The 13,903-nt window shown below is 38.1% G+C and overlaps 2 protein-coding genes across 2 annotated transcripts in view; both read left to right on the forward strand.

Moving 5' to 3' along the window:
- LOC109717966 (cell division cycle 7-related protein kinase-like) lies at nucleotides 535-9,697 on the forward strand. Its single transcript, XM_020243932.1, has 15 exons — nucleotides 535-905; nucleotides 1,015-1,081; nucleotides 1,183-1,245; nucleotides 1,632-1,695; nucleotides 1,791-1,802; nucleotides 1,872-1,945; nucleotides 2,007-2,029; nucleotides 2,108-2,197; nucleotides 2,303-2,330; nucleotides 2,411-2,929; nucleotides 3,257-3,318; nucleotides 3,435-3,544; nucleotides 3,640-3,727; nucleotides 9,356-9,477; nucleotides 9,559-9,697. Exons 1-15 carry the CDS (start codon nucleotides 684-686, stop codon nucleotides 9,560-9,562), a joined length of 1,548 nt encoding a protein of 515 aa, XP_020099521.1. The 5' UTR covers nucleotides 535-683; the 3' UTR covers nucleotides 9,563-9,697.
- Nucleotides 9,616-13,903, forward strand: part of LOC109717967 (triose phosphate/phosphate translocator, non-green plastid, chloroplastic-like) — a 42,340-nt gene continuing 38,052 nt past the window's right edge. Inside the window, exons 1-5 of the mRNA XM_020243933.1 lie at nucleotides 9,616-9,711; nucleotides 10,372-10,455; nucleotides 10,678-10,797; nucleotides 10,900-10,968; nucleotides 13,096-13,227. Coding sequence (XP_020099522.1) covers nucleotides 9,616-9,711; nucleotides 10,372-10,455; nucleotides 10,678-10,797; nucleotides 10,900-10,968; nucleotides 13,096-13,227 — 501 coding nt within the window. The remainder of the gene's footprint in view (nucleotides 9,712-10,371; nucleotides 10,456-10,677; nucleotides 10,798-10,899; nucleotides 10,969-13,095; nucleotides 13,228-13,903) is intronic.

Here is a 13,903-nt window from a genome sequence, read left to right on the forward strand (position 1 = left end):
CAAAGTGATCTTAGGTCAGTTACAGCATCAAGTGTGCGATATCCCTTGAGTTTTTCAAGCCAAAAGAATTCTTCCCCTCAAACTTTCTGTAGCTCTAATGTATTCTTTCTCAGTTCTCTATACATCAGCCCCATCTGGCCCAGAGATAATGTGTCTAGCAGGTTATGTCAGGATAAAATGGCCATTGCAATGAGGAATAAGTTGCTAGATTTCCAACATTGGAATGAAATTTCACCCCTTGATGATGAAAGTACGACGAACACCCAAGACCCTCCTGCCCTTAAAAAGTCTAGGGCTACTGAACCTGAAGCAGTATCTTCCTTTCAGGATTGCGAAGAAAAGGATTCCTTATTTTTTAAGGAGAATCTGAGCAAGGGTTCCCAGCTGATGCCTATCACAAACACAGCAACATGTGTGCACATGAGCATACTTGGAGGGAGGAAAAAGAAGAATACTCTTACCAGGGACGATGATACTCCTATTGATTGTAGCACAAGACCATTGGAGAATGCAGAAAATCTCAGCAATGTCTTTTGCCAAAAAGGAGATCCATTAACTGTTGGGGTTTTTAGAGAAGCCCAAAATATGCGACAAAATTTTTGGACAGATCAAACGGCCTCCATGTTGAAACTTTCTGCGGTACAACAATCAACTAAAGCAAATGATACTTGTAAAGAAAAAGAATGTTGACTTTGAAGGCCAAAGGCACAGATGGGGCTGGATTATCTGTTAAGTTGTCAGATATGAAACAGGGATCAGATAATCAAGGGGATGTAAACTTCCGTTGGAAGATCCAGGATAACAGGATAGATGAATATCTTATGAAGCAAAAGATGAAGAGAAGCAGCATCCATATTATGTCTCCCAAAAAAGTTAAGGGGGACTCATGTTTGGAAGCTCCCAAGGTAAGCTCGTTTCGGCTGATACATAGATGAAAATCAATCTCTTAATTAAGGTCAATGTTCAATCTTTTGGCATCTGGCTTTATGTTTAGAACTTACAACATGTTTGCAGAGCCATGTAGAGCCCAAGTTACTGCCCAATTTTGAATCTTTCATCATTGAAGAAGAGGAAGGTTCAGGTAAAAATTGGAGATTTCTTCTTTTAGTACATTTTACCCTTTGCGAATATGTTTCTTTTGTTTTCTATCACTCTCCCTGATGATCTTCATTGTCTGCACAGGTGGTTATGGGACTGTTTACAAGGCCCGGAGGAAAACTGATGGCAAAATATTTGCGGTTAAATGTACGTGAAGTGCCGAATATCTTTCATCATCACTAGATTTAGCTGTTGGTTTGTTGCTTTCCAATGTCAAGGTCTTATACTCTATTTTAGCTGAAAATTAATAAATATACAGAGTATTATGGTTATTTAGTAGTTATTTGCTAGCATAATGTGCATTGCAACCAAGAAGCAGGCTGCTTCTCGTGCACAACTACAATTATGGAACTAATTTGGTTTGATAACAATGTAGCTATCTATTTTATTAGCATGATTTATTTAAGTCTAATCTATTAAGACGAGGAATTTTATTACATAATTTTGCACACAGATTTTGCATTGTTTAATTATCAGATAATTGCAAGTAAACAAATTCTCAAGAAGTTCTGACACGTAATTTCTTATGTCAGATCCCCATGCAAATGCTCATTCACATCATGTCAAGAATGAAATGAAGATGCTGGAAAGATTTGGGTACCAGCCGATTAATTAATCTGAGCTTTCTTTTTTCCTTCCGTCTTACCATCTTGATATAAGCTGATCTGTCTGTTTAATTTTTCTGCTGTTAGGGGAGGAATTTTGTGATAAAGTTCGAAGGCTCCTTTAGTAGTGGCGATGCTGAGTGCTTTGTACCATGTAGAGCATGACAGACCAGAGGTGACTGTAATTGCTTATTTTCTCATGGAACTTTTCACGTACGCCCTAACTTCTTTTCTTTTCATAGGTCCTAAAAAAGGAAATAACTGTGTATGAACTACAATGGTATGGTTATTGTATGTTTTGAGCCCTTGCAAGCTTGCATAAGCAGGTAAAAAAATTGCAAATTTCACTGTTGCCACTTGCCTTAGGTTCATAATTTTTCTTATTCTTCACTGATTGTTTGCAGGGAGTAGTGCACCGAGATGTTAAACCTGGGAACTTTCTCTTTTCTCGTAAACTGAATAAGGGATATCTCATCGACTTCAACTTAGCCAATGTCAGCGACAATGCTACTTTTGTATTCTGCTAGCTTCTTTCTTTGTTCTGGGAATTTCTTGTTTATTGGATACTAACAATGCTGGTTTCTTTCTTGATATTACAGGACCTGCACCAAAAATTTTTCAGAACTAGTAAGTTTAAACTTGGATCATTTCTCCTAAATGTGAAACTCATTCAGAGCTAACTGTCCTGTTCATTTTGATTTGATTAGATAAACCCGAGACAGCCTCATTCGCAAGAGTAGATGCAGCTTCTTTGTCCACTTCAAAGTCCCCTTCAACTAATCAAGGCAGAAGAACACTGACCAATGCTGATTTCAGTAATGTGAATAAGGAAGCAGCTAATGATTACAAGAAACATTTAACAACCAAGAAGAGAACGAATTGGAGCCCGTTTGATTCCCAACCTACAGGAGAAAGTAAGAATAAATATGGGAGTCAAGCTGCAGAAGGTTCTGGTGTAACCTCGGCAAAGGATCTGACAAGCATGAAGACTCCCACAGATAGGTTAAAACAGCCCATCCCTTGTAAAGGGCGCAAGGAGTTAATTAACTTTCTTCATGAGGCAATGCAAAGTCCAAATAACAAAGCTTCGACAACTCCAGCTTCTCAGAGGAAAAGGGTAGCTGCTCCTCCAGGAAAAGTTGATAAGAGACTTTTTGTAATGACGCCTCTGCCGTTGCATTCTGGTGGCAATGCTGTTGCTGGTGCAGGCATGCTTAAAAGTAACGGTCTGCCACAAGATTGACTTTGATTCTTAAGCTTTTTTTGAGCCAACAACATAGCCGGTCCCTGAAGCTTGTCCAAATTTCAGTCTCATCCACATTAGTTTTGGTTTGAACAAGTTTAGTTCTTGGAGTTTCTTTCTTGCACTAAGCTAGCTTTCCCTTAGTTCGGATCAACATTAAATCAGGGACAAACTTCCAACGCTTGATTTTTAGAATTGAAGCATTGAGTCTGGTATTTAATCATGGCCAAAAAGTAGAACCAAAATTTGTTATAAGTCCAACCTTTCTGTTGTGATCAGAATGACCTATAATGTCATCGTGGTATCTCAGGGAATGGGAAGCACAGGAGAGAAGGTCCGTGTGTCGGAACTAAAGGATTTCGAGCCCCAGAGGTTTGATTAAGCATTTGGTGCCAAATTTCCTCTATAGAATTTTCTTTAAGCCTCCTCTTTTTAACTTTTTCCTTCTTTCGACCTCCTAATCTGTTGAACTGATTTTCTGCATGTAGGTCTTATTCAAATCTCTTCATCAAGGTTGCAAAGTTGATATCTGGTCTGCTGGTGTTACCCTTCTCTACTTAATCATCGGAAGAACACCATTTGGCGGAGATCCCGAACAGTAAGTAAATTGCCCATGTGAATTCACATGGTAAGTTAGGTGTGAGACTATGTTAATGCCCACCTTTAACTATGCTTTGTTCTTTCACCCAATAGGAATATAAAGGAAATTGCAAGGTTGAGAGGAAGCGAAGACCTATGGGAAATAGCCAAACTACACAACTACGAGTCTTCGTACCCTTCGGTACATAACCAACAACTTTACTTTGTTTCTGATTATTCCATGTAACAGTGCCCTTTTTTTATGCGATATCCTCCTTAATTTGCCATGAACTACTTGACATCCGATATTTACGATCCCTGGATTTGAGGGAGTGGTGCATGAGTAACACAAGAAGGCCGGATTTTATCGAGATGGCCCCAGAGTCCCTCTTTGATCTAGTGAATAAGTGTTTGATGGTAAACCCAAGGCGGGCGGATCACTGCCGAAGAAGCTCTAATGCACGACTTCTTCATCCCTTGCCATGAGAGACTGAGAAAGCATAGGATCCTAAGGAAGGCAATTGTCTCCGATCCTGAATCTTTAACTCAGTAGATGTCGCGGATGATAGTTTGTTGATACACATCTCGGCAGCCACCAACAAGCTTTTCCTAGGTAACAGTCTCTATGATGATTCGTCTATTCTAACTTTGTAAAAATCCTCTTAATCTTAGCGTTGACTCGGCACATCTGAATCTGATGTAATTTGTATCCTTGTGTTGTAATCATGCATTAATATATTGTAGGTAGAGAGATGCATAATCTGTAGAAAGCGCTATGAAGGTCAATTTCCTTAATCAAACCTACATCACAATGCGTGGCAAAAGCTTTCCAGGTAGAACTTTGAACTAGGTTAAAGTCATCTTTATCAAGTTTGGAATGAGACAACTCACCCTTTTCAAATTAGTGTGCAACCATGAACATCGATGAAACATATAAATTGTGCTTGACCATCAAAGGAAGATTCGATAATTCAAAACATACAATGGTAATTAAGACTAATCTACATAGTCTTTAACCCCATTTCCCCCACTGTTTTGAATAATCGATCTTTAGGCATACCTTTTGTGAGAGTATCGGCCATGTTATCCTTCGATCTCACATCGATCAAGGTGATAATTTCTTGTTCTCTCAGATAATTCAACAACGCATGTCTCAATCTCACATGTCTTCTTTTTGAATTAAAGAAAGCATTCTTGACAACTTGGACATCTGCTTGATTATTACAGAATAGGCTTAAAGAATTAATCTGTAGCCAAGTCAAAGGAATATCCAAAATTAGATTCTTTATCCATTCTGCCTCTTCACCAGTGGAAGCTAAAGCAAAAGTTCTGATTCCATAGACGACAAGGCAATGCAAGTCGGTCTTTTGGATTTCCAAGTAATAGCAGCTCCACCTAAAGTGAATACATATCCACTTGTGGACTTACTATTTCCAATTTCTGAGCACCATGAGGCATCAGAATATCCATCCATAGTTGGAGGATAACCAGAATAACATAGAACATAATCTTTCGTACCTTTAAGGTATCTCATCAGCCTACTAAGGGCATCCCAATGCTCTTTACTAGGATTACTAGTGAAACGACTCAGCATGCCAACTGTAAAGGCGATGTTGGGTCTAGTGCAACTCATAGCATACATGAGACTACCAATCAGTTTCGAGTACTTTAATTGATCCACACTGGTCCCTTCATTAGGACTCAGTCTTTTATTATAATCACATGGTGTCTCACTCGGTTTACAATCACTGTATCCCCAGGTAGAAAGTAGCTGCTCAATATAATGAGTCTGGCTAAGGGAGATGACTTGCCTTTCAAATCTTACTTTCATACCAAGAATGGTATTAGCAATACCAAGATCTTTCATGTCAAATTCTTTAGCTAAAGTAGCTTTCACGTCACTCACTACAGAATGATCGGAGCCAAGAATTAACATGTCATCAACATATAAGCAAATGATGACTATCTTATTTGACACAGAACGATGGTAAAGGCATTTATCTGAATAGCTAGACTGAAAGCCATAACTCTTTACCACTTTGTCAAATTTAAGATGCCACATCTTAGGTGCTTGTTTAAGACCGTACAAAGATTTATTCAATTTACAAACTTTGTCCTCAAGACCTTTCATGACATACCCTTCCGGTTGTTTCATGTAGATTTCTCTATTTAACTCTCCATTTAGAAAAGTTGTCTTTACATCCATTTGATGCACTACAAAGTGTTTAATAGATGCCAAAGCAAGAAGAATTCTTATAGTTGATAGATGACACATAGGTGAATAGACATCAAAATAGTCTATTCCACTCTGCTGTTTATAGCCTTTAGCTACTAAACGTACTTTGTATCTGGCTATTGATTCATCACTATTCAATTTCTTTTTCAACACCCACTTACAGCCTATAGCCTTAGCCTCTTTTGGCAAATTGACTAGCTGCTAAGTGTGGTTCTGCAATAGAGATCTTATTTCATCATCTATGGCTTCTGCCTACAGTAGGGATTCCCTAGATCTCATTGCTTCTTGATAAGAAAATAGATCATCCTCTAAATGGTAAGTAACAAAGTTCTCACCAAAACTTTTGGGAACTCTCTCTCTTGTAGATACTCTAACTAGAACTGATTCAACAGCCAGCTGTGTGGGATTAGTGTCAGAAGGGCTTGCTTCAGATTCTACAGGAGATTCCGAAATCATATCTGTAGATCCAGAAACATTCAAGCCATGATCTCTGAGAAACTTATTCTCGAAGAATTCTGCATCTCTAGATTCTATCACTGTGTTAGTAGATAGAACTAAAAACCTATCTGCAGCACTATCTTCTGCACTACCTAGATATACACAGGTAATGGTTCTAGGTCCCACCTTAGGTCTCTTTGATCTTGTATTCTTACATAAGCAACACAACCTCAGGTCTTAAGAGTATCATATCTACAAGGACACTTATGCCATATCTCATAAGGTGTCATAGACAACTTTGAGTGTGGCAACCTGTTCAGGATGTGATTAGCAGTTAGAACTACTTCTCCCCAATAGGAAGAAGGCATGCCAGCTGTAAGTAACATAGAATTTAACATTTCAGTTAACGTTCTATTCTTACGCTCGGCAACACCATTTGATTGGGGTGAGTAAGGAGTAGTGGTTTCAAGTATTATGCCCTATGAAGCACAAAATTTCTTGAACCCTGTCATTGTATATTCTCCTCCTCTATCACTCCTAAACCTCTTAATCAAGTTGAGTTGATTTTCTACTCTAGACTTGAAAATCTTAAACTTTTCAAAAGCCTCATCTTTCGATTTCAACAAATAGACATGACAATATCTAGAAAAATCGTCTATGAATGTTACCAGATACTTCCGACCATCTCTAGTGACGTAATTTCTAAAACCACAAAGGTCAGAATGTATTAGCTCAAGAAGTTGTGTGCTTTTAGAAACCATCTTAAAAGGTTTTCTAGTGATCTTAGCTTGTGCACACACTTCACATTTGTCAAATCGAATAGAAGTATCCAATGGAATGTTGTGAGTTTTAGCTAGATGTTGCATTCTCCTGTAGTTCACATGTCCAAGTCTATTGTGCAACAACTTTGGATCAATCAGAGTAGAACTCACATAGTTTATACTATCATTATCTAAACTCAACCTATACATACCATTAACCATGAATGCACAACCGACATAACATGAGTTAACAGATAAGGTTACTCTACCATTCATAGTTGAAAAAAGACATACCAGCTTTATCAAGTAAGCTCATAGATATCAATTCTTTTTAAGTAAAGGTACTATAACATGGTTATGAGTTAGTAATTTACCTGAAGAAAGCACCAAATTTGCAGTTCCAGGATGAGTCACTTCTGCCTTACCACCATTGCAATTTTCCACGGTGTCTTTCACTTCTGTGACCTCTGTGAGTAGGTTCTTGTCATTTGCAGCATGACAAGTAGTGCCACTATCCAACCACCAGTCAGAAGAAATACTAGCCTTTCCAATTTTCATCATTCCAATGAAGGCTTGAGGTTTAGATTCACTAATTAGTATATTAGCCTCACTTTGTGGTGTGTTATTCTTTGGCTTCTTTGGTAGTCTACACTCAGCTGCCCAGTGACCCCACTTTCCACAGTTATGGTACTTTCCTTTCTTCTTTTTTTTGGGGATAGTCTTTTTGGCCTCTAACTGTGAAGAAGATTCACCTTTTGGTGACTTAGATCTTTTCTGAGGTTTATTGAAGTGTGAAACTAAGTTGGCAACTGACTTTTGTTGTCCTACTTGTTCTAAACTCTTTCTAGTGCTGTTTTGATCCTCAATGTGAATATACCTCTTTAATTCATCCAATCCTATCTGTTCTTTCAGTCTGTGCATTTCAGTCTTGAAAGAATTCCATTCAGCAGGTAGCTTACTCAATACAAGACCGACAAAGAGATTATCAGACATATCAGATTTATTATCTTTCAACTTGTTCCTCATGTTTTCAAGTTCAATTAATTGAGAGGTGATGCTTGAATTCATATTGAACTTAAAGTCAAAAAATTTCTCCGCTAGAAGAGTTTTAGAGAGCCCCTCTTGTTTTTGGAACTGAGCGTTCAAGTGATCCCATATCTCTTTCGCTGTCTTATACTCACTATAAGTCATAGCTAGACGAGGATTTAGAGAGTTCAAACAAGTAATCTCTACAGAAATCTTCATCCTTGTTCCATTGATATTCATCCACATCTTCAATGGTAGATGCAAAATCACTCAAAACAGTGTAGAATATTTCACGTTCTTTCATGCCAAATTGAACATGTAATTTTCAACCATGAAATTCAGTGACATCAAATGATTGCAGTTTTATAATATCATAAGAACTACGCATTGCCATTTAATCAGAGCAAAGTGTTAGAAATAGTGCACCTTGTAGTCCGCAGAGCCCACAAAGTCGAATAAAGCTCCTGATTTGAATCAAACTGCTTTGTAGAGGTGGAATTTGCCAAAAATAGACCCAAAAATGGATCTGTAGCACCCAAAAACCTTAAGATGAACTGCCCTCGTCGTCGGAAACTGCTGAAAGCTTTCGATTGTCGTAACTCCGTCGTTCGACCTCCGTTTGAGACGAGTGACCACTCAAAACGTTCGTATCGACGAGTAGAACAGAACCCAAGTGGTATCACCCTCAGAAATTGGCTATAATTTCTGGGTTTTTTGAATCAAAGATTTCGGCCGCCTGACTTTCAACTCAGATCCCGGCCAATCCGACCGTCGGAATCGAAAGTAAATTATATCTGTGAGTTCGTCTTGACAAGATCTTCGAATAGACACCTTACTCGCTCAAATCCGACATATGATCGTAATACTTCAAGATTGTTGGAGGTTAGGGTTTTCGGGTGCTTGAAGTATTACACCAAGAGACATCAAATTTGGAATGCTCAACAGTGTTACCTCCAGCTTAGGGAAACCCTAGGGTTAATAAGCTATTGGGCTCCAGTTCATATGGGCCTTAATACGCTTTCACCTATTGGGCTTGTATGTGAACATATTATTTGGATTATATAATAACATATCCAACATTATCTTTCAATAGCTACATTTTAATATACAAAAAATGGACAGTTTTAGACACTCGTGCATATTTTAGCCAATACTAAACTATACTATCCATCCCTCTTATACAAGGAAATCCACTTTTATTTGGAGGAAAAAGGAAAATGCCAATTCAAGATTTCAGTAAACGCTGGAATTCGTTCAGAACTGGATGTAGAGAGAATCGTTGGATTTAGTTCATGTCTGGTGGATGAATGTTGTGCCGAAACAGCTTGCTTTTTATTATTTTGTGAATATTATTGTTACTTCATTACAGGTTTTGGAAGTCTATCCGTACCCCATAACCATCACAACATTTCAATTAGCTGTTGGTACTGTTCTTATACTTTTCATGTGGGGCGCTAAACTTTACAGGCGACCTGTGGTATTTATTCAAAGGTATTAATCGGTTCTCGGACGGTTTTAACTTTATCAAGTCCTAGTTCTATTGTTCTAATTCTTGGTATTCGCCTTTTGCAGTTAGTAGCAATTCTACCACTGGCCATTATACACACGTTTGGTAATCTTTTCACTAACATGAGCCTTGGAAAAGTTGCAGTTTCGTTTACGCATACAATAAAAGCTTTGGAGCCCTTTTTCACGATTGTGCTTTCAGCTTTGTTCCTTGGAGAGGTATATCGTTTCCCCCGACATTTTGTTGGCATCTTCTGTTGTTGTACTAAAACTAGGCTGTAATAGGAACCATATCTTTCGTTCGTCTGTAAAGGCCCTTAGTTTTATCGGTTATACTTTCTTTTTGTTGGTCAGAGTGCTACACAATGTTCAGATGACTGTCGCTAGTTTTGTTTTGTAAAAGATTAATCTGATAAGAAATGAACCAGCTCTAGTCCAACAATTTTAAAAGAAATTACGCTAACATTCACTGACCTAACATGCACTGCATCATAAGTTGAGCCCTTCTTTGTCGTTTGTCTTCCATTGCTGGTTACTTTGTTGTAGAAACCAAACCAGTAATGTGCTCAACTTGTGCTGTTCGTATGTTGGCCTGATCTAGTAGGATATATCTACAAATCCAGAATCAGATTTTTCTTAATTCATCTCACTTTTCATGGCTAAGGAAACATAATCTTCTGCTCCATCATGTGTTCAGGTGCCAACTGTTTGGGTATTAGCTTCTCTTGTGCCGATTGTTGGCGGTGTTGCTTTAGCATCCTTCACAGAAGCTTCGTTTAACTGGTTAGTTCTCATCTTTCAACTCACATCTGTTGGATTCAGTGAAAGATAACAAGTGGCAATCATTCATACAAGTTAGTTGCTTATCTGTCCAAGCAGGATTGGATTTTGGAGTGCCATGGCTTCGAACCTGGCCAATCAATCATGAAATGTGTTGAGCAAAAGGTCATGGGCAAGAAAGAGGTACTCACAAACTTGAGATACGAACTGTTTGATTTCTCCATGCAAATTTCTGTAGTTGACAACCTGCCCAACTATACTGTGAATAGCTGGTTGTAATGATCAAAGCATTAACAGACCAGTAGCTACAACAGTTTTTTTGATCTGTCACTAACTTTTCTTCCTTGTTTGACTAGTTTAAGCTTTTCTAGAGATATTTCTCACTTAAAATCTGCTTTTGAACAGGAATCTCTGGACAACATTAATCTCTTTTCCATAATCACCATTATGTCACTTTTCTTGACCATCCCCGTAATGTTACTTGCAGAAGGAATCAAGTTTACACCATCATACATGCACTCTGCTGTGAGTATATCCTCTTAAAACGAATAATACCTAATTTATTTTTTATATGAGGGCTAGTTTGACTACTTTGCAAAATAAATCATTCATTGTCTGGGTATCTAGGGTCTGAATCTTCGAGAGATATTTACCAGATCTCTTCTTGCTGGCCTCTGCTTTCATGCTTATCAACAGGTGAGGTTTTCTTCATTGCACAGGTTTTTCTTTTTCAATCTTTCCATGTCTTTGTTTTGTAAATTAGAATTTACCTGCTTAATGTGCTAGCTTTAGACAGCAGCAAGCACTTCAAAAGTCATTAGATCTTTAGTATTATGGTGTTACTAGTTACTACTTGTTAGACCAATTGGATAAGTGTGGTGGTTCTCCTTTTGCGGGTGTTATTTATTGTTGGCTAGCAGAGTTTCTTGTCTTTTACTTGTTCAGTATTGCACATATCCTTTCGTTTGCTCTATTTTTAATTTCTAAACTTACTTGAGATACACCTTTCATAGACCACTTTTTTGTAACTAGACTTTTATTGCACAAGAGGCTATCTTGATCACTCTTTCGAGCTAGATTTAATTAATAGATATTTAATGAAAGGGATAAATGTCGAGTAGTGGAAACATTTCTATTTTCATTTCTATCTTGGGATTCCATATTTAGTGTAGTATAGAAGACTTTGTTGTTTATTGATCTCCGTCACGGGAAGGACCAAAGATGGTAGTTGGTCAACAAGTTAAAGGGACATCATTTTTTGAATATCCTATGAAGTGTGACTTGTAGATGTATAAGCCTTTGTGGATCCACAAGCTAAATTTTCTATTACAGTCCCTTGTCTAGGATGCTACTTTGTTCCATTCTAGAAGATCCTTGATTTACAGGCATCTAGGGTCTACTAGTTGGCATGGCTTGATCGTGGTGCCTGTTTGCGAGTTTTGATTGCTTGACAGTTTCATGAGGATTCAACATCTTTTAGTTTCCTTTACATAGGTCTACTCAGGGGTACTTGAGCTATATAGTGCTAAACTTGAAACTCAATATGAGCATAAAAAGCAATTATCTAATTCGATCCAAGTCTTACATGATTCCTTTTGGAGTGGTTTTCAAGTTTGAATAAGATTGAGTTGATGTTACTTAGGTTGGTTATAAGTAGGGTTGTCAACACAGCTTGTTGTTTGTGAGCTCTTTTTTTTGGTTCGAATTCAGTTTTCTTGATAAACAAATGAGCCGATCATATGCTTTGGTTTTTTAGTTTAAAAAATAAAAGAGCCGAAGACGAGCTGAGGCTAGCTCACTCATGTTGGCCTCGATATGGATCGAATAACTACAAAAACAGATAAATATAAGAATGGATATACATGATTTATTTGCTTAATTATTTGTCTCTTCATTTATTTAGCTCTTGGTGGCCTTTTAATTTTATTCACTAGATCCTGATCCAATTGTTGGCTCATATTCTATCATGTATACAATGTTGGCCAAAATTATGTTTTGCTTTTATTTTCATTAACTTGTAATTAAAAAGATTATAAAGGTCCTATTTATATAAGAGTACTGCTTGTCACGCCCCGAACCCGGTCCAATCTGGCCGGTTCGGACTCGTCGAACAGACGCCGAATGGACAGAGCCTCCCCTGTCCGCCCAAGGCTCAACAACAAGTATCAATAGAGTAAAATTTGCATATGCGGAAGCAAACATAATGGCTTGCACGAGGGCAAGCAATAGCCAAAGTGAAAGCACTAAACAAAACATCACAAGTAATATGATCAAATTTAAATCACATACATGCATTCAACTTCGAAATTCTATTACAATCCTTACATCATTTCTTTTATACATCTCAAATCTCCAAAATAAACCTTTGCATTTAACATCATAAAGTATCTTTAATACATTTGCTCTAACCATCCCTAATCATCATCAAGGTACAAAAGATGATATACATATAAAAGGGGTATGTAACTACAAAATGTAGAGTATCTCGGGCGGTCTCTGTCTAGGGCGCGATACCCTTACCGCGATTGTCAGCCGGCTCGTTCAGTCCCGGCTCTGTAGAAATAGTGGGGTGAGAATTACAACAAAGTTTTCAGTGGGTTCGGCCCCGATCTCGCCGACTTTCCCACTAGGTCTAAATTAGGTATAATAGAAGAAAGAATAGATAGTAACCAACCAATAAATGCAGCTAATATGCCTGAACAATAAACAATGCTATGCTCGATAGAATGCTCATGATGAATGCAAGATTACATTTTCATTGCCCAATCTCATGGCTAGCCCGTAGGTCTCGCCCTCAACAAACTCACCAACTCTAAATCCTAGTATCAGGGAGAAACTCCTACGACTCGACGGGACCGTCCTTTGGGGAGAAACTCCTACGACCCAGTGATGACTACTCCGAAGCTCATTGCCCGAGGGGGAGCTACCGCCCTCCGAGCAAGGACTAACAGGCGAGTATGATACAATCCTTAACTTTAAGGATTCCGAATTAAATCCATTCCTTGACTTAAAGGAAGCAATGCTCATATGTTGCTATCTCTATTTACTTGCATTCTTTACTTATACTAGTGTCATGTACACTACTTTGTTCTTGTACTCACATTGATGCCACACTTGTTCTCTAAGTGTTCATTTCTAGCATTCTTGTCATTTACTAATGTCACACACTCTAGTGTTCATTTGCATACTTGACACCTACTAATGCCACCTAATCCATATGTCATTTCGTCATTTTGATTCTTTACCTCTAGGTTCTTTTCACTTTTAATACATACATAGGGTTTTCATGTTCTTAGTCTTTTACCATTCTTTCACATGCATTTATACTCATAACATGCAAGAAAATACTTTCAAATAACCTTACTATGCTCAATGCTCAACATTCACATATGCTCAAATAAATGACACTTTAGACATAAGAGGAAGATCGATGACTTCGAAAAGCACCACCCACCTTTGATGGTTGAGAGGATGCTACGGTTCAATTCTTGGAATTTTAGGGCGTCTACTCTCACGCCTGAGGTAAAACGAAGCCAAATTAGGCCTTTTCTCAATAACTTTATCTAGACCTTTTCGTATTGTCGAATCGAGTTGCCCAACGTGTTGGGAATACCCCCAATTAGGTTTCCGC

The sequence above is a fragment of the Ananas comosus genome, linkage group 12 (assembly GCF_001540865.1).
Source record: "Ananas comosus cultivar F153 linkage group 12, ASM154086v1, whole genome shotgun sequence".
Lineage (NCBI taxonomy): Eukaryota > Viridiplantae > Streptophyta > Magnoliopsida > Poales > Bromeliaceae > Ananas > Ananas comosus.